Consider the following 23,716-nt stretch of genomic DNA (forward strand, 5'->3'; position numbering starts at 1 on the left):
GACTAGGTCAGCCTGTTTGAACCAGGGAGGGACTGAGAGCAAGGAGGGATGAAAGAGGGATAATGCTCCTGTGCACAATTCCTTGTGAGGGTGGTCCTGGGTCCAGGACCGACCTGATAGATGCTATCAGTCCTTCTGTGCTTGGTGCCTCCACCTGGGGAAGAATGGGTTAATGGGTGGGATTTTACTCCTTTCCTCCCAGGAAATTCTGTAAAACAGATGGCTATAAGCAGGGCTGGCAGTATTCACAACTCACAAGTATGTACAAGTTTTATTGGAGTACACAATTATACAAATTTCTTCAAGACAAACAGTGTATTTAACTCCTCAAGGGTATTAGTCTGCATAAAGTACCACCATATTAAGAAAAAAGAATCTCTTGCATTTCCTTTGATCCAATACAGTTGCTTTTATGTATAGCAAGTCTCACCCATGTGAAGAAATGCATCTGAGCTGGTGGGTACCACCAGTCATAAGGGGGTGAATCTGGGACTCGTAAGGGGAAGAGGATGATGTCATATTATATTAAACCAGTCAATCTTCTTATTCAATTCTGCCTTCATCGCAAAATGCATGCCCAGTGCAAGAGATAGTTACACATCAACATGATTTGTTAATCTTAAGGCTTTTCAAAACTCTTCCTTGCTACTTGATCCTTGAGATCTCTTCAGAAATATGTATTCTAGAGATCACAAATCATTTATGCTCTTAATAAACCTTTCCACAAGTCCAGTCTCTTCATTGGACACGACTATATTAGAAAATTGCACCAGGATGGGTGGGACAGTAAGTTAAGGAGAAACAGAACAACGAGAAGCATCTTCCAGATCTAGCCGCTAATGTTTCTAACTAGCTTTATGCTGTACTCAAAAGCAAAAAACCATTCTCGCTGCTTGTCCTTTGTAGATTGTACTATAATCTATAACAGGGTGGACACTCCAGATGAAGTGAAAAAAAAAAAGATTGGTCTAAGAAAGCAGTTTGGCAGCTAAGATTTAATGCAAAAAAGTACATAGCCATTTACTCTTGAGTGCAGAAACCCAAGAGAATATAGTACATGATAGAGGGTACAGTGCCAGTGTGCATCCTACAGAAGAGGGATCCTATTTAATGATTTTAAGATTGCAAGACAGTGCAATAAGGCAGTGGTGAAAGCCAGAAGAATGGTAGGTTGTATAGAGAAAGCTATAACCATCATATAGGGGGCAATAATGGCTCTGTACCACTCATGGGCAAAACCTCCTCTGGACTATTATTTCCAATTAAGGAGGCTGCATCTCCCAAGGGACATTAATTTAAATCATGCATTCTCCTTTGTAGCTCAAGGCAAATTATATTGAGGTATAATAAGTATTTCTCTCTCTCCAGAGGGCTTTCAATCTAAGGACCTCATTTACCAGCATTTTCCCATAAGACACAGAATGGGAGAAAAGCCTTAGTAAATCAGGCCTACATTTGTACATGAGGGAATGGACAGAGAAATGATTTGCATCAATGAGATTCAAACCCTGGCTTTCAGGTTCTCTGCTGTTCTAACCACTAAGCTATTCTGCCACAGCAGAAGCAAGGCAAAAGAAGGCTATAAAATGGTGCGTAGTGCACACCATAAGCCCCATGAGGTGAGATGAATTCTTGTGTATGTATACTCTGGAAGAGCGGCGTGAGAAGATGGATCTGACAGAGATAGTCAAATAAATAAACCGTGCACGAATAAACTTCTCAGTGGGGAGGAATTTCTAGAACAAAGGTTCATTGTAAGAGGTTGAAAGAGGGTGGACTGAGGAGTAACATTAAGTAAAGAGTTCTTCACAGAAAGGGTGGAGCATGCATAGAAGAGTCTCCCAGTGGAAGTGGTGGAGATTCACAGGCTGAGATTTCAAGTTAGCATGGCGTGTGGAGAGGTTTTTCTTGCTTTAGGCCACTAGCAGAAGCCGAGCTGTTTGTTAGTTAAAAAAAATGTTAAGTATTTTTCTGTGTCCACAAAAACAAATAACTGGTACAACCAGTAAATTTGAAACTAATATAAAGATATTTAGCCAAGTATATATGTAAGCCCCTTACTCTGAGGGTCTGTATAATGTCACAGACTATTGTGGTCCAGGGTCACCTTGCTTTAATTATAACATCATTTTTTTGTTTTTTGTAATTTCTATATTAAACTAACATCAGAGTAGATGAGTATCAGAGTTCCTCTTGTATTTTTGGATAGTGTGAATATTGTGAGACAAGCGAGAAGAAGTGAGAATCAATAATATTACACTGAGACTTTACACTGAGACTTTAGAGATTTTAATATAGAAATTACAAAAAACAAAAAAATGATGTTATAATTAAAGCAAGGTGACCCTGGACCACAATAGAGTCTGTGACATTATACAGACCCTCAGAGTAAGGGGCCCACATATATACTTGGCTAAATATCTTTATATTAGTTTCAAATTTACTGGTTGTACCAGTTATTTGTTTTTGTGGACACACATTATGGTACACTGGAATACAGTGGTTTTTGGGTGGAAAGGAAGTATTTTTCTGTGCCATTACTGATTTTTGTAGACACAGTATTCTTCCAAAATCAGTGTTCTTTTTTTTTTTGTCAGCTCTTTGCCCTCTGTCAGTAATTGTAAACTAGAACTGAACTGGTGTCCTTGCTGGGTGTTCACAAAACACAATCGCTGACCAATAAAATTTAGAAAGTCATGTGATGCCTGGCCCACCAATCACACTGCACCATTTGTACCTTCAGCCTGATCTTATAAATCTAGATGAGTCACCCAAGTTGATTTTGCAAATGTGACACAACAAATGTAATGCTGCCCACTAAGGAGGTAATTTTCAAAGTTATGTGTACAAATTAAACATACTATCATAGCAATTTTGAAAAGCCCACTTATTCAAGTGCATTTACACATGTAAAACCCAATTTTAAGTGTGTAAATGCTTTTTAGAATCAGGCCCTTAGAGGTTTTCACAACTGGATAATTACTTACCTGATAATTTAGTTTTCCTAGCTTGTAGACAGATGGACTCAGGACCAGTGGGTTTATGCTCCCCTGCCAGCAGATGGAGACAGAGCCAGCTGACGTCACAGTATATATATATAACCTATATATAACCCTGCAGTGACCCCAGCCTGCCAGTATTTTCTTCAAAAGCAACTAAGGATAAACTAGTAAACAACTTGATTAAAAACAGATAACCAGAACTGTACTCAACCAACCATAAACACTGAACTCACATAAGATTCTAGGTACCCCAAGCTAGGGACTGGATGAACACTTACCAGTAATTCCTTGGGATCCAGAGCCCCAAAGGAAGACTATTGACACACTCAGCCAAGGGCGGGAAGCTGAGTCCATCCGCCTACACTAAGAAAAACAAAATTATCAGTGCTTGTCTCAGATAGGTCAGGGGGAAGCAAACAAAGAACTCTGAGACAGACAGACAGACACATCCACACAGTATACTACTGATTGAGAGTAGAGAGAACAGACATTTTATATGCACACTACTACAGTTTACATGGATGTAAAGCAGAAGATTCAAATTAAAGTGTGGATTTTTTTTTTAAAGGAAACTTTAAATGAACAAAAAATTCTATAACCAGTTTTTTTCTTTTTTGGGAGTACCATTTATTGCAGATCAGTGTCATAAAAAACATTTAAAAAAATACAAAAAAAAAGTTACATCACGGTTTTAGAAACAAATAAAATCTGAACTCTACATGCAGAGAAAGGCTGTGCACAATTGATTCTATGCCTTCACGCAGTAATATGAATCAAACCACAAACTCCATGAGGTTTTTCCATCTCAGAAGTTAAGTTACAATTCCAAAAACCCCTGTAGCAGACCAGCTCTTAATTCGGGCTTTCTGTATCCACTCTGGAGCGTTACCGAGTATGGAGCATTATTTTGCACCATGGGTAATTACTTTGTTTCTTTTAATTTCAATTCCAAAACAGGTGAGGTGGGAGGTACAGCAGAGAAGAGAAAAAGGACCAAGCGAGCTGCAGAAGATGAGGAAAGCAGCAGAGACGGGGATAGAGGCAAGAGATGTAAGGGAGTCGGGAGGATCTGATTTAACAAGAGCTTGATCCCTATGAGCACAGAACGGAAGAAAACATTTAATAGATAAAGAACAGCGAGTGGGAGGTGGGGTGGGGGCCAAGGTATATTAAATGCATTGAGGTAGATTTTCAAAAGCCATTTACATAGGTAACTGAAAAGTTATCCATCTAAATGGCTTAGCTGCGATATTCGACAACTTATCCGGCTAAATTCCAGCTGGATAACACTATCCATTTATTGCAGATCGGTGTCATAAAAAACATTTTAAAATTTAGCCAGATGTGTCGAGCATTCCTGGGGCAGGTGATAGGCGTTCCAGGCAGGTCTAAAGTTAGCCAGATGTACCTGTCCGGCTATATTAAGCAGTGCTGCTGCGCTGCTGAATATCCCGGTTAAGTTAGTGGGATAGGTGTATCTGGCTAACTTATCTAGCTGCTCAACAGCTGAATGTGGACCCCATGATTATACTGTATTACAAATGACCAATCATGTGAAGCTACTTTTTCAGCTTTTTCTTGAGGCACCAGGGACTTAAGTCACATTACACATTCAGTGATGGCACCAGTGCCCAGCGATGGACGTGCAGCCCTTTTCATGGTAGATTTCTTTTCAGTGGTCCTGAAGGGCTCCAAACAGGTCTGGGTTTGAAGGTACATTTGCTAAACACCCAGCAAGGATATCGGTGTACATCAAGTCTATGAACCCAGTTTCGGTTGGGCTGAAAACCAGACCCTTTTGTCACCCTTGAGGACGGACATCGACAAATTTTAGCCAGTGCTCTATAGTAGTTGCCAATTTGCAGGGGTTGTATGCAACAAGTAACACACACAAGGTCTGCAAGTTTAAGGAGGTACAGCACTCAGAAAAGTCAAATGTGTATTAAAAAAATACACTGAATGCTGGTCAAGCCACAATGGGCCATCCTCGTGCTGTACCATATAACTCTTCCTGGTGTTTGCCAGTCAGTTTGTTGGCAGCCACTTCAAAGATGATGAGAACTGTGCTAAAGAAATGATTAGTAAAGCTGACCAGAAGCAAAACGACTGTATATTACTGTACTGAACAGAGGGCTCAGCATGAAACATCATAGAATTTATCACATAGCATTTTTAAATCTCTCTGGTCCTTTCCAACTGAAAGCTGAAAAAAGATTCAACCTGCACATCAGCATGCAAGAAGAAAAAATATTATACTGCTTGCAAGGGTCTCCGATGTAATCGTGAAGCAAACTACAAAGAGTAGCAAAACTTTGATTTTTGTGGGTACTTATTTGTTTGCGTGTTATTGCACAAGTTTTCAAACCGTTCAGTATATCTTCATCTATGCGTGTGTGTGTGCATATATAATAATCTCTAAATGATGCATCACCCACATACACAGAAACTGGTAAAAGTGCCAATTTAAATATTTGTGTACAAAATACATTTACATAAATGTCTTCCTATATGACAAAGTAAAAATGTGAAAAATACATTAACAACAAGGTGCACACAATTTATAATCAAAACATAATATTAAGCTACAATTACTACATCTTAACAGTGTGCGCAATGTGCATTAAAACTTCAAGCAAAATGCTCAGTCTTGGAAAAAGCATCCAGACAACTAACATTCAATAAATAAACATCAATCCAGGAAATGGCATACACTTCTAAATTCATCCGTACGTTACCACAATAAACAGGCCATGGGTCTTCCACCCAGTGAACCCAGCAGCCAAAGAAAAAAAATGGAATAAAGCACCTTGGATTAGATTCCTCCAGGGCCTTACTTTACAATAAAATTCAAAAACCAGCTCCTTCTTCCCAGGACTTACTCAGATAAACAATCCTGACTGGGAGTGCCTGGCCTTTGGTGGCCAACATGCACATCTAAGAACATAAGAACATGCCATGCTGGGTCAGACCAAGGGTCCATCAAGCCCAGCATCCTGTTTCCAACAGAGGCCAAAACCAGGCCACAAGAACCTGGCAATTATCCAAACACTAAGAAGATCCCATGCCACTGATGCAATTAATAGCAGTGTTTGTTATGTGCAGTTCCAACTTATTGTCATGTCAAGGAATCTTATGATCATGCTTTCCACCACTACAAAGAATCTATTGGAGGTCCATATTTAAAAGCTTTTAGCCAACTAACTGAAAAAATGTGGGCACTTATCCGGCTAAATTCTAGAATTAGGGACATTCCAAGGACATGACATATCCAGCTAACTTTAAGAAAGCCACATATATTCAGTGGGGCAGTTGGGCCGCTGAATATACAACACTGGTTAGCAGAGCCACGCAGTGGCTGAATATGAACCTTCTATTTTCTCCTTGCATGTTGCTAGCTGTAGGCATGGCCTGCCCAGATGTACTATTCACTGGTTTGCTAAGAAAGAAGCTGGGAAGATTGTACTTCCAAACAGCTAGTACGACTATATGAAATGGAACACAAAATTAGGGCCCTAAGGCTAGAATTCAGATGGGTTATAGAACTGCCTTTTATAGTTCCACAAACTCCCGCTCACTGAAGCAACGTTAGCCTTGGAAAGTGCTATCAACTGGACTACGTTGAGTACGTCTTTGGGCAGCTTGAAATCACTCCTATTTAAAGTTAGCCTGTTTTCATTTCAAAATAGTTGATGAATCATTTTCCAATAGGTTAGAAAAATGTCAGCCTATATACTTTACAAACTTGTTACGGATGCCAGTATCACCATTATGTATCTGTAAGCAACATACAGTATTGTTGGGTTTGACCAACAGTGCTCCCTCCTTTTTTTAAAGGACTGTGAAAATCATGTATGTGAAAGACAGCCTCAGGGTCAGCACAGTATCTGGAGTATTAACTAAAAGTATATCACAGCAAGAGAACATGAACTGCTATAAACTATACAAAGACATTTTAGAATAAGATGCTTTCTCTGGTCACATTTCCGAGTTTGAAGGGATCGTGCTCCCTTGGAACATGCAAAACTCACTTACACAATCCTTTCCTGCTCTGCATCCGATGCTCACATGAACATCCACAAACAAAAGAATTTCAAATCGCGCAACGAATGAAGAATTACTCACAGCCAAACAGGCTTTTCTTTTCCTTTACCCTCTGAAAACATGTTAGCTTAATTTACAAGTCTGCAAAAATAGAAACCATTCATCTCAGAAAAAAAAAAAAAGACTATATTACAATTCTCAAGTAGTGGTTTCTCATTTGTGTTGAGTATCTGCCTCATACCTCTTTTGAACATTCCAAATTACCTTCCAATTATGGCTTTTCAGAGGTACCTTGCATACTGTTTGCTGTGTTGCAGGTACAGTATTAGGAAAGCGCTTTACATAAATGCTATGGACTCTGGTTGAGAGTTGGGCTTCTGATCCCGATGTCTTTCTTTTAGGCAAGACAAAGAGGTCACCTGAGGCCTACGATAACTTTTTCATGCCTGAAATCAAGACATGAGAGAAAAAAAACCAAAAAAAAACAACCCACTGCAGCCTTTGCTGGCAAGTATTCCTTTGCCTTGCCCAAAAAAAAATAAAAAATAGATGAATAATTTAATAGCTAAAAGACTTCTTTCCCATCCTGCCACATTTCAAATGAACATTCCTCTGCACAACATGGCACGAGAACAATCAGCCAATGCGGCATTCTACCTGGCTGACAGTCCCTGGCAGTTTTCAAATACTACAGGCAATACCGAAGTACTGTGCAAACTTAAACCCCTTCCACCTAACTCTCTCCCAACATAACTAAGAAACCATGTTATTTAAATGCTCTCAGAAGGACACAGAGGCAGACCATCTCTCTAAAACAGAAAATACACGTAATGGTTGCGATGTTTAAAGACGGCTTCAATAATCCCCCGTTTCAAATTAAATGTGTGTGTCTCTTTACAGGTGCAATGATCTCATACTGTGGGAGGAGGACGGGGTAAAGGAGGCCGGGGCCCCAACCCATGGCAGGGCAGGGCCTGGAGTGTATCTGCTCACAAGGCCAATGGGCAGCAAAAGGATGGGAAGGTTTGAGGCACCACAGAAGCGTTGCTGAATCTCGGGAATGGCGAGGCAGTCGCATATTGGCTACAAGCAGGGTAGGGGACCATTGCATGACTACCACTATGTCATCCCACCAGTAGGCACCGCATGCTCTTACACTGATATATTAGCAGGATACGCTTCTCAGAACCTTCTCTTTCCATGGTTTGAGATTGTAGCCATGTCAGGGAAGAGCATTATCTTAATTGCTGAACCTGTAGGCTTTGTACAAAAGCATTTAGCAAATGTTTTGACTTCTCCATGTTTACCTTGAAAGGAGCTGCATACCCAAGCAGTGTTGAATAATGCAGTTACTACTAAGAAAGTAAAAATAAAAAATAGCTGTTTAGATTAAAAGCAATCCAATCGACCTTCAGAAATGACCCTGTCACTGATTTAGCTCTTTAGAGTCCTCAAGAAACCAATAAATCTCAGTTTATTGCTAATTATAGGACTCTTACCTGGATGCATCATTACTGCCAATTAAAATCTATCAGTCGGGACATACTGCATTTAGACTGCAAGCAGTCTGGAATACTTTACAAACACAAGGTTTCACCAACCTCTTCAGAAGATCTTTTGGTTTGGTTTTTTTTTTTTCCCTTCTTTTTCTTTGGGCTTCCGGCCTAATCAAAAATCGGCCTATTGGGCTGCAAGGCCATGCGACTTCATGCGCAACAACCCATGGTGTTACCCCTATTTTTAGAAACACCACTTCCCCCCTCCCCAGATCTGCCATTGCAGTGACAGGCCCTGGCCATAGGTAACAGAAGGCTTGGGGATAACCTGCACCGAGCAGCAGTTACAACGCTGGATAGCCCACGTGGGTCTTTTTCTGCTGATATGTACTAAGCAGTTCCCTCCAGAATCTGGTACACATGCACTCTGAGCCTGGCCAGTAGGTGTCACCACTGAGCAACGGCTGGGGCTCCCTCCCCAGAAGCTGTGATGCTGCTTCCATAGCATCACCAGCCATGCCAGGGCAGGAAAGGTTTCTTTAACTGACATGAAAAAATAAAATCCCTTAAACCATTAACTGCTAGCAAATGCCCTTACCCTTCCCCCCCCCCAAGGGGGATCACTGCATCACTCGCTGAAGGAAAGGGGAGTTAGCATGACATGCTCAGGGTCACAGCCAACCAGTGGCAGGGAAGGATTTGAATTGTATTTCAAATTCGTCTTTTGACAAGAAAAAAAAAAAAAAAAAATCAGCCAACCCAAATAGATGAACCTACAAAATGTGTCTGAATTCATCAGATACGATCAGAAGAACCTATGTTCAAGTTCACGCATCTCGATATGCCACTTAGAGCATGGCATCAAGAGGCTTAACCAGTCCTAAATACAATTACTGTACCACTATACAACCTACGGTCCAAACCAAACCAAACCTACGGCGTTGACCAGAGCCACCGTACTGTCCATCCTTGAAAGCACCTCCCTGCCCAACACTGATCCGCTGTCACTTGACTTCACAGAGGAAAGGCCAGAAGAAGCACAAAGAATGTTTCATTTACAGAAACAAAACCAATTGTTTTGTAAGTGGTTGGAATAATGACTAACAGCTCATATTTCATTCAGGGTTCGGGGAGTGGGGGGAAGGATAAGAATCCAGCTTCTTTGGAAAAAAAAGGTACTCTGTACCTGAGGAGGTAGAAAATGGTATGGCGTGTGTGATAGAATTTTACCTGGCAGAGCCCCAGCATATGGCAGTCTGCTGGATAGAAAGCCATCACTTTTGGGAAACCAAATCTTGTCTCATGCAAATTTTAAAGGGAGAGAGAGAGTCAGGTTTAGTTAAAAAAATAATACATAAAAATATTTTTTTTTTTAAATGATAGGATTATCTTAGTGTTTCTAATTGCTAGAGATTTTTTGTGGGTGTGGCTGCTATTTTTCGACCTTTTTAAGTCAAAAAATGTTAGGACCGCCTGCTTTGTCAAAACGGTTGACATCTTCTGTCCAAGCGTGGTGCGGCAGCACAGATGTGCAAGTCATCGGCCCACCCTCTGGCTCAGGTTCCCGGTCTGCTGCCCACCATGCTGCCGCCCTATGGTTATATAAACAAGACCATGGTCAATCCCAAACCCCATTTTAGCAGCCCTGCTGGCGGTGCTTTACAAATTCTCTCTCACTAAAGCTGTAAACAAACCATTCCACACATCAGTTCAAGTCTCGCTCTCCGCTTTCCCATTATTCCCACTTGATCCTTCTCAGAGACTGTGACACGATTTTTCTCAAAAAAAAAAAAAAAAAGTCAGGAAGGAAAAATTCCACTTTAACTTCAGAAATACTCAGCTACTTCATCCTCTATAGAATATCTTCTGCAATATCTCTTGCAGTCCAAGCCATAAAAAAATATAGAGAGAGATATATACATATATATATATTTACAATTTACTGCTCTGTAACACAGTTCTGTCCAGTGCAATCCTTGAGAAGTAGTAACACATGGACAATAGTTTTAAATTTTTTTTTTCTCCTGCTGGTGTTCTCCTCTCTTCCACGTGACTCAGGATCTTCAGTGCTACAGTATTTCTTATTTGAAAAATGTACACTATTTACAGTCTGAATGTCCAAAGCTCAGCGTTCCAAAAAGTGTCCCAGGAGATCTATGTGCAGGAACGCTGCCTGGAACCACAGTTCAGAAGTGGAACAAATTGATGAAGTCCTGGGGTGAGAGAGAAACCGAGCAACTCTCTGGGTTATTGGCTGTGCAGGGATGGTCGGTGCCCTGTGAAGAGATCAACACGTTTAGACATGTCCACAGCCCTCTGTCCATCTTTATGATTTGCAATTCAGGACACTGGACATTTTTGCAAGGAGCAATATGTTGGTTCAAGAAAGAGCATCATAGCCTACAACACATCTATGTCTCTAGGACAAGGGTCTCAAACCGGCCAAGTTTTCAGGCTATCCCTAATGAATATGCATAAGACTGATTTGCATACAACTGAGGCAGTGTGTACACAACTCTCTCATGCATGTTCATTAGGGATAGTGTAAAAACCTGTTTGGTTTAACGGCCAAAATGGATTGGAATTGAGACCCCTGCTCTACCAGCAATACAGCTAGTGGAATTTTGTAGAATATTTTATAGGCTCGGCGTGTGTGTGTGTGGGGGGAAGGGGGGGCAGATGATGTTTTGTGCGGGGGAATCTGAATTTTTGGCACTGGAGCAGTGGTTCTTGACCTCAGTCCTCAGGACCCATCAATGAATCGGATTTTCAGCATATCCCAAGTGAATATACATGATGTATGTTTGCATACAATGGAGGCAATGCATGTAAAATCTCTCATGCATATTAACAGTAGCTCCTGTAAATCTGATTGGCTGTAGGGTCTTGAGGACTGAGGCTGAGAACTGCTGCTCTGAAAGGTGACTATTGGGAAAAAGCCCAACCAGCAACTGTTGTAAAAGCAGATATATTATGGACATATTCAGCCCCAAAAAAAAAATTCATGACCTGAAAAATTAAGTTTTGGAGCCACCAAAATACTCCACAGGAGGATGAGCCACCATAAATACTTCATTTACAACCTCATAGCACCATCAAACATTTATTCCCTCGTATATCTCTTATTCACCGCCTCCAGCTCTTGGACTCAAATAAAATTCACTCCTGTTCAAAGCTGACGTAAATATGACCAGCAGCTCCCATATTGCTTCCTAGAAGCATGATTTGGATACATTTAAAATGTTATTTTACACTTGAGAAAAATATAGGAAAGGCAGCTGCAACAAATCTTTTCACTCTTATCACAGAACACTGGCAAAAAATAAATAAAACATTTTTCTAGCCACCTTATCCACTTTTTCAACAAAATAGCCCACCACACTTTCTACAGGTGTTTGCTTTTTAAAATTGCCTTCAGTTACACTGTGAAAACCACTGTCAAAATGCCAAATATGTTAACTACACTGCTTTTAAAAGTTAAATCCATAAAAAATAAGAAACATTATGACAGAGCTATGAAACCCTAAGCTGGCTTTGTTGTAAGCTTTATAGGAGCCCGATTCACCAAGGTTTTTCTTCCATTCTGTGTCCTTGGGGAAAAAAAAACCCGCTTAGGGTGGATTTTGAAAAGATTTAACCAGCTAGCTATTGGGGTTAGTCAGTTGCTTGCCCATTTCAAACTGGCTAAAATGTGCAAGAGGCACAAATTTAGCAGGTTAAAAAAACCAAACCAAACAAACAGGTGGCCCCTGGGATGGCATTAGAAGGTTGAGTAGGCCTAAATCGTTTCAGCTGGCATTCAGGAACCCTCTCCTGCAACCCAAGACATAGAAAATGCTGGCGCCCTGCTTCCCCCTTCATACACAAAACAAACCCCTCCTCTCTCCAGACATAAAATAAAAATAATATCCTCCCCATTTCTCTCTCTGACCTCCACCTCCACCCAAGAACCTCTCAACATAGCTGCCAGAGCAATACTGCACACCAAGCCGGGGAGTGGTCAGCCTGGGTCCCAGCTCATCTGAGAGGAAACCTGCAGGGGATTTTGGAGGGTGGATTGGGAGTCAGAAGGGGAAATCAGGACATCCAGCACTTAGGCGTTTTTTTTTTCTCTATTTTGGGAGGGAGGATCGTCAGCTTGCTGTTTTGTTTTAAACAGGATTTTACCAGTTAGTGCTGATTTTTGGCGCCAGATTTACTATGGTTTTTTTTCTCATTCTGTGTCTAAGAGGGAAAATAAGCTTAGTAAAATCAGGCCCCCAGTTAGTTAAACCTAGCTGCTCAATTTTTCCTAATTAGATTTAGCTGAATTTTCGGCTGAACGCCTAGCTAGTGAGATTCAGCTGAAAACTGGGTTAAAGATAAAAAAAAAACGGTTAATTCAGGCCCTGGGAGAGAGAGATTCCTGCTCCAGCATTCTGACTGGCTGACGACCGGCACCGTTTCTTTCCCCCCCGTATTTCACTGCCCAAGGACATCTGAAGAAGGTGGTGCTGCAGTGTGAAACCCACAGGGTCCTCCTAAGACCAAAGGATCTGAGCCCCGCGTAAGTTGCGTGAAATAAAACTCAGTCCGACTGCTACGATCTGGCTCTTCCAGTGTAAAAATGCCCCAGCGGAACAAAGTCTCAGGGGCTGAGGTGGATCCTTGCGGAAGGGGGGCGAGGGGGGGGGGGGGGGTCATTAGTGGACTTACGACAGGAGGACATTTTAGGTTGCGTGCCTGAACGTGTTACCGGCATTCTGGTGAGCTCACCTTCCAGGACAAGATGTGGCAGTGCCTGCAGAGCTGCAGGGTGCCTCCATACTGTTCTCTTCTTGGGTAACACCTCACAAGTTTAAAATACATCTTCTTCCAATCCAGCTGCCCCTTGTCAGACAAAATGAGGCGCCTGCGAATCTGAAGAGGAAAAAACAAACCCGGCATCAATTTAATATGTTTTTTTGTTTTAAGGCCATTTAGAAATTGCTTATCTTGACCAGGGTGAACGGAGGAGTTCCCCCCCACCCCTCCATTCGATGCCCGTTTTCTTCACATTTTTTCTCTCACCTAGACAACTGTAACCGCCTCCTCCCTGATTCCTCGCTCGAGATCCAACTATTCCAGAACTCTGCTGCTTGACCAGTCTCGCCACTCCAGCTCTTCTTCACTGGTTTCCCCCATCAAGTACTGGTCAATTTTCAAATTCCTGGTGCTTACCTACACCTACATGCATGGCCTGGCCCTTCGCCTCTCACTGCTACTTTGACCTCTCTGCTCTTGATCGTGCACTCTTCCTTCCCAGGCAACACTAAAGAGGCCTCTTCACGTCTGTGCCTTCTCCAAGGAACAATCTACCCTTCTGACATGCACGGCGTTCCATTCTCCTTCTCCTTCCCCCCCCTCCAGACTGAAGCCCTGTCTCTTTGAACGAGCATGTCCTGATACCTAACACTTCAATTTCCTGCTCCATATCCACTTTCAGCCCTCGTTCACTTTCCGCTGGCTAAAATTCTCATGTTTTATTTACGCAGAGCTCTTGGGTAGGATTCCATGCAGACGCTGAACTATTTTTACAATAGCAGCATCAGATTTGCCTATCCCACCATTTACTGACAGCAGACATTTCTAAGTCCATTTTTAGGTTATCCCTTCCCTCTGAAAACTTAAACCTGGATCTCTAGAGACAAAGCAGTCTGTAAAATCCAGACCTCTGGGCTTGTCTACTTGAGACTGCTTCATGAGTCTGATTATGAAGTAAGGCGTCCAGCCACAAATATGTGAATGTCTCTTGAAATAAGTTAAGTTCCAAAAAGGGGTGACACTGTACTCTTTATCTTCACTGAATAAACAGCAAGAAATAAATCCATATAAACACAGAGCTGGCAGGGTATGCATGTGTAACGGACTATGGAATCTGCAGACCCTGCCTTGCTGTCCCCATGAGCAAGTCCCTTTACTGCAAAGCCTCCTTTCCTTAATTCTTCTTCATATGCTTGAAAATATCTGCATCAGGCCATTCTGGCACGTGGCACCTCTCATTTCAGGCCACAGAAGCACAGAGTGCAGGTGGAATTGGGCCTGCAAAAACCATATGCTTTTCAAGGCAGAGACCTGCCAATATTTATCCATCATGCAACTGTAAAAGGTTATGTGCACTGGAGCATAAAAATCAATAAAATGCAATTGCTGGGTAAAACAAAACCACTTCTGCTTATTCAAACTGTATCACAGAGCTACTGCCACCTCCCCAAGCTCTACTGATTGTGCTAGACATTTGGAAATACCAGTATGACTGAGTTGGCTGGCTTCCCTTAAAGTTAATGGAGCTGAAGAAGGCTGCCACAGTAAATCCATGGGCTCACCATGGACTGCCTGCCAGCTCTTCTAAACAGTGAACTATGGATATCAATATATCTATATAGTCCACGGTTGATGAAATTACCTGTCTGTCTGTGAAATGGTAATGGCAGAGCTTCTTCCACAACAGCCGGTCCTCACTCAGCACCTGTAGGTCGGACGATACCTGCCCCAGGCTGACAATGTCTCTGCCGTCAGCCAGCCTCTGCATAATGGTTAATTGCAAACACAAGGGCAGATCGGTGAAGGTCATCCCCTTTAAGGCAGGCTGGAAGAAACAAGGTACCAGTTACTGACCAGTAGATCGTAGCTGCAAATCTGTCCAAGTGGGGGTGGGGGGTGGGGTATTGGAATGAGAGGTCCCAGTTTAGGAAGTGTGCAAAATCACGGGTGTCATTTTTAAATCAGAGTATCAGTGAAACCAACAGCACATATCAGCAGTATGTAAATATATTTACAATTCTGGTGTCATTATATAAAATACAAAGAAAAAGAATACAAACAGTATATTTAAAAAATGCACCGACTACCCGCACAAGTTTAGGCACCCCTTGTCAGACTGCACGTCTCAATGAATCTCTAAGTGAACAGAAGGTGTCACAGTATCTTTCATCAATTTTTATTATAAAAATTTCTCTTTGCTGATTTTAACAGATTGAACAAAATAAAACGACTATTCATATGCGAAAGCTTGGACATGCTTCCAGCTGATTAATTTCTACTTTTTTTTTTTTTAAGTAATTGCTAATAAGGGTCAAAACGTTGATTGACTTGTTAGGCCTTCAATTAGTCAAATGAAGACAATTTCATGATTGAAAAAATACTCTGACTCTTCTACCCTCTCAGGTTGCGATTCTTGTTCTGTCTACTTTCAACAACCATGGGCTCCTCTAGACAACAACTGTCTGAGCACTTGAAAATGAAGTAAATTCACCCTTACAAAGCAGGGGAAGGCTATTAAAAAAAAAATCTCTATAAGGCTTTCAGCTAGCAATTTTAACAGGGTTACACTACGAAAGTGATAAGCAACAGCAATAGCAGATGGAAGTTACAGTATCTTGTATAGTTGTAGCCGAACAGTTCACTGTTCATTTCATTAGTCCAAAGCACTTTGTTCCAAAAATGTTTCAGGTTTATCAAGGTTTTAGTTTATATACACTAGATGACTTTTGTGATAAGGTCATAGAAAAGGTTTCCATCTGACAACTCTCCCTTGCAGATTATTGTGTAAGCAATGCTGTACTGTGGACAACTGCTCCAGTGTCAGCTAAGCTTGTCAGCAGGTAGTCTGCAGTCCTGTTTTACAGGTCTGACCAGTTTTCAGTCAGTTCTATGAGAGATTTTTCTTTGTTTTTCAGATTTTGCCCTGATTGCCTTGCCTTCAACAGTTCCATGCAACTTCCACTTCTTAACCAGGTTTCCGACATTGAAATTAGTAGCTGGATGCTATTAGAGATTTCTTTGTAGCCTTCCCCTGCTTTGCAGGAGTGAATTTTCAGACATATGCTTTGAGGAGCCCATGGTTGTTGAAAGCAAAAAGAGCAATCACAACTTGAGAGGTTAGAAGGGCCAGAATATTTGTTCAATTACGAAATTGTCTTCACCTGACTAACTGAAGAAGGTCTAATGAGCCAGTCACCTTTTTGGGCCTTAACAACTTTATTTTAAAAGTAGAAATGAATCAATTGGAAGGGTGTCCAAACTTTTGTACATGCCATATTCACTGTTGTATTATTTTCTCTGCCATTTATGAAGGAGGGGAGAGAAAGCAAAGCTGAGGTGGTTAATCCTCAACCTGTTTCCTCCATAACTCAACCATCGCAGCAACAGTCCTTGGCAGAAGCCCACAGCCTACAGCTTCCTTTGGACCCTGGTATGGGTGTTCCCTAGATCCAACCCAGTAGGCATTGCTGGGATTTTGTTTCCATAGAGCTGTAGACAGTCTCTGCAACATCCTCAGCCCTGCTGGCCTCATAAACCAAGACCAGATTTAAAAATCTAATCTGGGCACTGCCACTGGGTCATCAGGATTGCCAAGAGATTTTTTTTAAGAACAAGAACCATCCCTAATTAATGCAGCCCACTTTTCAGGATGCATTGCATCCACAGGCCACTCATGTGCTGGGATCCAACTCCTCCACATGTCCCGATACAGTGATCTCATAAACCCTCTTTACCGTCAATCCTTCCCATAGGCATCCACCTAATTTATCATCTGAAATCTGGAGCCAAGGCACTCAGTGGCTCTCATTCCTAATCAAAATATGGAAACCCTCATCCAGGTCAACAAAGAGCAATGTATATACACAAACATAAGAACATAAGGCTTGCCATACTGGGTCAGACCAAGGGTCCATCAAGCCCAGCATCCTGTTTACAACAGTGGCCAATCCAGGCCATAAGAACCTGGCAAGTACCCAAAAACTAAGTCTATTCCATGTACTGTTGCTAGTAATAGCAGTGGCTACTTTTTAAGTCAACTTAATTAATAGCAGGTAATGGACTTCTCCTCCAAGAACCTATCCAATCCTTTTTTAAACACAGCTATACTAACTGCACTAACCATATCCTCTGGCAACAAATTCCAGAGTTTAATTGTGCATTGAGTAAAAAAGAACTTTCTCCGATTAGTTTTAAATGTGCCACATGCTAACTTCATGGAGTGCCCCCTAGTCTATTATCTGAAGGAGTAAATAACCGATTCACATCTACCCGTTCTAGACCTCTCATGATTTTAAACACCTCTATCATATCCCCCCTCAGCCATCTCTTCTCTAAGCTGAAAAGTCCTAACTTCTTTAGTCTTTCCTCATAGGGGAGCTGTTCCATTCCCCTTATCATTTTGGTAGCCCTTCTCTGTACCTTCTCCATCGCAATTATATCTTTTTTGAGATGCGGCGACCAGAATTGTACACAGTATTCAAGGTGCGGTCTCACCTTGGAGTGATACAGAGGCATTATGACATTTTCTGTTTTATTCACTATTCCCTTTCTAATAATTCCCAACATTCTGTTTGCTTTTTTGACTGCCGCAGCACACACAATTAAAACCAATCTCAAACTGAATGAAAATGTAATCTAAGAATGGCTGTTTTTCAGTGTCGTGCTGGAGGAAGTGCTATCCTATGTAGGCTTCCCATGAGCCGAGGCTGGCCTGTTCCTTCTCACCCGGGTGATCTGGATGTTGTTCAGCTGCTGCTGCCAGTGCAGGATGCTCTCCATTCTGTACACCCAGAAGTTAATGTTCCCCACCAGCACGGACTTGCCCACCCTTTGGACCAGGCAGCACAGTGATGTGTAGAGGGTCTGCAGGAGTTCCTTTATTAGCCGAATGTTCTGCTGATCTTCAAGGACTTTGAAAAGGGGAAAAAAATACAACAAATCAGAGGCTGAAGAGTAACATGGTCTGCTTATAGATCCCTTTAAAAAAAAAAATCTCCAAAAGAATATGGTGAATAGCTTCTGATAATTTACAAACTTTGCTTTAGATTATGAAGCCTGTGTACTAAAAGGTTTTCCCATTTTGTGTCTAAGAGGAAAATGTGTTAGAACTAGATTCTTTCCCTGTATTTATATCTTATCTTAACATATCCTTTCTCTACCCTGGAAGATGGTTAAACTTTGAAAAAATAATTATTTTTATAGCCAGGCAATTTTTAACTGTTCATTTCTGGTCTTTTGGGTTCAGGCCACTCTCATCTGCCCAGAGTCCGGATGTTATGACCCTTCATGTACAGCTTTGGCGTTTCTCCATCGCATTACCCCCTCGTAGTAACAGTCCCTTTGAAGAGGGAAACCAATCCCAATGCACTTTGTAGCTGGCCAACGGGTGCCATGGGGTACGGTCACCAGTGCATGATGGCTGGGACTCTCTCCCTCCCTCCAATAGCTGTGAATGCTATGAAAGCAATATTCATAGTCCTAGCAGCCCGAAGAAAAAGAGCTAGGGCAAGGAGTCAAACTTCAGTGTCCTGCTCAGCAAAGCACAGTGCTGGCCATCACACCAGGCCAGACCCTGTTTCTAGCCATAGTTCATATGGAGAGGCCTATTAGATTGCACTGAATGTCGGTGTGATGCAGTTTGTGTTTGAGGTGTCTGTCCTTGCTTATATGTCGGAAACTGAAAAAAAAATGAATAAAAATAACTTGGAAATTAATCAGAGGTTTACCAAGTTTGGTGTAGGGGTAGGTCCTTGGGCAGACATCAGAGCCTGGGATTCTTGAGATTTGGTGGTCAGTCTGGGGGAAGGGGTGTGTGGAAAGGAGCACAAATTGGCTAAGTAGAAATTTGTGTTGCCTACTTGTAAACTAATATTTTGGGGATCAGTTTTCATAAGCTTATCCCATTCAGCGGTTTGTTTTCTGCCATGGTGTGATTACACTGCTGTGAGCATGCTAGATGAAAAGAAAGTTTGACCCCTGAGGTTTAATCAATGAACCAAGGTGTTTTAAATAGCATTTTTCACTCTTAGTATAAAGGTTGGTACATCTCTTCATATATTTTGGTTGGTATGAAAGAACTCTACATGGTCAGAGCAGTGATCTCCACCGAATCTGCCACAGGCGGCTGCTTTTTCAGAAAATGGATCTACATATATTGGGGTATGTGTTTTAGATGGGCTTCTCACGCACTTAGCTCTCATTCCCTTCATTGTGGGGTTTTCTTTCAGCTAAATGCATTCATTTGTTCTTTTTATTTGTTGTAAAATGTAAAACTACTATACCAGACTCATTTTTCATTTACCTTTAATCAGGAATGTGGGCATGGATGGGGAGGGGGATGTTCTCATGTGATATGTCTTGCACTGACGAAGATATTAGAAGGGGGCCAGCCCCATGGTTGAATGACTGCCAAGCGGAGGGACCTGGTTTTCATTCCCAGGGCTGGGAAAGCTGCAGAGGCAGCGCTCACCACTCCCTGTGGTAGTCATAGTCATCGTACAGCGGTGACACCTAGTGGCCAGATTTAGTGTCCATGACTGCAGGGTTCCAGATGTCATTGCAATGAATGAACAAACCTACATTGGAGGGAGGGATTTGGGATATAAAAGAGGGAAATCTGAGTAGTTCAGAAGCAAGGCTCATGGACCCATATTCCGGCCCCGGTTCTGATTGGCTGGAAACCCAAAGGAGGGGAAAACTGCTGAATAAAAGAAACAAAAACCCAAACAAACCAAAAACCCCAAACTGGTTTTAAATGAAAATCTTGAGTTACAAAAAAAAAAATGTCTGGAACTTTCATTAAATGATCATTATTATTCCACAACTGCAGTTAAATGTATTTGTGTGAACTCCCCCTCACAAGAGACGGAGGTTTGAGCATGCTACCATTTAAAATAAATAAATTTAAGAGAACTGCAGCAGAGGAAAAAAAGGGACAATACAACTATGTAACTTGAGCCACCAGCCCAGGAAATTGAAAAGATCACCAGACGCCTTATCCTGAAGGTACTTAAATGGCCATTGAATAGATTAGTCAGAGATTCAGGTAGAGGATTTGCATGTCACAAATTACAGAACTATGACTGGGAAAGGGATTTATGAGAGAAATGTACTGAAAAGTAGGAAGCAAACAGAGTTCCCAGACAACAGTGGATGGCCAGGCAGGATGGAGGAGCATGCACATGTTCTCTCTGTGGTCCTGCCTAGGTCTTGGTCTTTTGGCTGAGAGAAAGTGACCCATACAGAGTCAGACAACAGATAAAGCAAAAGCCAGCCTGAGAGAAGGTGACTTATCCAGGCTTGATAACTGCACATGACTGGTCATGAGTTTAGCAGAGCTAAATTAACTTAAATCTGAGAACTAGTGAACGCTAAAACAGCCATGAGCCTAGTGGAGCTGTAAACCCAAACCAGGGGAAACCATCCTACTGAGGGAGGAGGAGAACTGAAGGACAGCAGCAGGCCTGGAGGTGGAGTGGTTCCCCCAGCTGCAGATCTGGAGTTGGAGTGGTCCCCCTTGAGCAAGGGGACCCCAGTGTTGGCACAGACCTTTCAGTGGAGCAGAAGGAGACTGTTTAGATACAGCGGACCCCCCCCAGGCCAGTTGCATCTTTTCACATGGGTGAGACTTGGGATAAGGGGGGGGGGGAAGGGGAGGATAATAATACTTGAGTAAGCGGGAATGCAAGAGGTTCCTTACCCGAAATTGCCAAGTACTAAATGTTCTTGCTACCTTGCAGAAATGTATATAGTTGTGTAGACTGAGACTATTAACTACGAGTAGATGTGTGTGCTGTTTTGACATCCTATTAGCCATGTAGAAACATATATGCTTGTATAGTCTGTCTAATAAATCTGTATATATCTGTACATACTGCCAGCCTTGTTCACAGACCCATTTGTTTTTCTGGGATTAAGGGAGGGAAATCCCACCCACTAACACCTTCTTCCCCAGGTAGAGGCACCTGGCACCAAGAACGTGAGGACCGACGGAGTCTGCCCTGGGGGGGGGCTCCTTCCAGGTCGGTCCCGGACCCAGGAACGCCCTGCAAGGTAAAGCGATCAAGGGGGTGTTACATGTGTAACTGACAAAATTGCCTCAAGTCACCTGTGTGACTATGGACCTAGTCTGGGTTTCACTTCCATTCCAGAGGATGCTGGGACTTGTAGTTTTAAATTTTTCCCCAACTGAAGAAGCAGGGCCACAATTTGCGTGTGAAGAAGGGGGGAGGGGGGAATAGCGGAGCCGGCCACAAATGGTCAATGTCGCAACAGATCATTCTATTCCATTACCTTTCTGCACCACTTTTTCCAAAATGTTCATGTAGTTTTTCTGGGCGATGCCACTCAGGGAAGTCAGCTGTGACTTTGCAATCAGTTCCAGCAGCTGGGGACAGAAATAGACGTTGTCAGCCTTGGCGCACACAAAGGCTACATTTCTAGATCGCTTCCAATCATGTGACAGGCTAAAAAAAACACGGGATACTTATCCACTGACTGAGGCTAGAGCACTGAAAAGAGCAGTAACACAAGAAGCCACACAGATTTTATATACTTTGAATGCCACAAGTATAGAGTTATGGCATTGTAGGAAGTTCATCAGAATCCTGAGCAAAATTACTTACCAGGCACAAAAGTGGTTAAGAAAAAGAGAGACGCATGAAAAAACAGCCTCCCGGTTAATCATGCATTTATGAACATCGCCCCACAGGAAAGTCCTTTTTATAAACAGTGTCAGATGCAATTAAAAAAAACGATTCGCTTTTGATCACTGGTTGGTCTCAATTCCCGGCCTAGCAGAGTTTCGGCCTCTGCCATACCTGCTTCTGTGGAGAATGCTCAGATAGGGAAAGTGGCAGAGAAGTTCATAACCACGTGACAACGTACTCCGGCGCATCAGTCTCTCAGACTGAAAATAAAAGCGGACATTACAACGAGAGACCGAAGCATGGGAGGACTCGGGTTACAAAACTTGTCTGGCCGTTCTTCCTATCTGAACAAGACATTGTGGAGGACAAAACTCAGCTGGGAGGTTGGGAGTGACGAGTAATTGAAAGCAAAGGGGCTCAATTTTCAAAAGCTTAAGGAAAAAAAAAAATCAATCTGGATTTAGCTGGGTAAATGTCACCGGTTAAATCCGTGAACTTGAAATCGTGAGTTGCCCATGTTTACCTGGGCAAAACAGGGGCTGTGCTGGAGGCATACCTAGGGAGGATTTTCAGTGTTAACGTGCTAAATTTAACGACTCTGGCTTCATGAACGGCCAGTTTAAATGTAACCACGACTTAGGTAGATATTCAGCAGAAAAACTAGCCAGTTATTTCTGGCTGAAAATTTGGCGCACAATGGAAAGGAAACAGGAGAACTGGGGGGGGAAGTCTAAGAACGAATATCAGGAAATATTTCTTCACAGAGAGGGTGGTGGATGCCTGCAATGCTCTCCCAGAAGAGGTGTTGAAGACAAGAACAATTAATGAATTCAAAAAGGCATGGGACAAATACTGCGGATCCCTAAAAGCATAAAGAAAGGGGGATGGTGTAACATTGCTGCATGAGGGTGACCTGCACAGAGCGGCAGTTGCTACCCTTAACCAGAACACACGGGGGATAACCTGAAAGGAGCGGCAGTAACTGCCATAAGCAAATTGCTGGCAGACTGGATGGACTATCTGGTCTTTATCTGCCGTCATTACTATGGTTTGTCACGATAACAGAGTAAAAATCATCCCATTAGCTTACCCACTCCTGGGTTTTTAAGATTGAACCCTAAGCATTCTTCAGTTTTAATTGCATTAAAATAAAATTGGTTATAAAAAAGGACTATACATAGAACAATGGTCTTAAATAGCACCGACACGGCTTCCTGCTGATACCTCGGTCCGTTATACGACTGCTCCATAAAATTCATATATTCTGTCACTGGGGCATTGTAATCATCCGTGACATGATATGCATTCCACTATTTTTATTACGTTATATCTCTGGAATAGTATTTTTGGTGCCTCGTGATGATGTTTAGGAAATACTTGACACCTCATAGTGCTAAGGAATAGTAGGGCAAATTTTAAAATTGACTCTACAAAGGATAAGCCTGCTGTACCTTAGTTTCAGAGATTTTTAATTCAATTTATGTGCATAGGGCATGCAAAGAGCTTGTTGTATTAAAACTTGATTGATCCGTTAAGAGGTGCCTTATATCCTCTTAAAAATGAATCAATCATGCATACGTAATGACAGCCAAAGCTGACCATCATTAGCTGAGTTGTTTTCCCAGCAAAGAATGATCAGAATTTATATACCACGTTACAAGCATGTTTCCACCGGCAACGAGCCCAGCAAGGGGGATACTATATCAGACACTTGTTTGTGCTGCTTAATGCATGTGACCATCAGCTC

At 42.1% G+C, this 23,716-nt stretch overlaps 1 protein-coding gene across 1 annotated transcript in view; it reads right to left on the reverse strand.

Annotated features, from left to right (window-relative positions):
• Window positions 1–5,449: 5,449 nt before the first annotated feature.
• The window catches only part of FBXO32 (F-box protein 32), a 38,593-nt gene continuing 20,326 nt past the window's right edge, over window positions 5,450–23,716 (reverse strand). Inside the window, exons 5-9 of the mRNA XM_029591979.1 lie at window positions 21,614–21,707; window positions 18,047–18,231; window positions 14,964–15,146; window positions 13,295–13,438; window positions 5,450–10,815 (exon numbers count right to left, since the gene is read on the reverse strand). Of these exons, the coding sequence (XP_029447839.1) occupies window positions 10,726–10,815; window positions 13,295–13,438; window positions 14,964–15,146; window positions 18,047–18,231; window positions 21,614–21,707 (696 nt within the window). The 3' untranslated portion in view covers window positions 5,450–10,725. The remainder of the gene's footprint in view (window positions 10,816–13,294; window positions 13,439–14,963; window positions 15,147–18,046; window positions 18,232–21,613; window positions 21,708–23,716) is intronic.

This window comes from Rhinatrema bivittatum, chromosome 2 (genome assembly GCF_901001135.1).
Source record: "Rhinatrema bivittatum chromosome 2, aRhiBiv1.1, whole genome shotgun sequence".
Lineage (NCBI taxonomy): Eukaryota > Metazoa > Chordata > Amphibia > Gymnophiona > Rhinatrematidae > Rhinatrema > Rhinatrema bivittatum.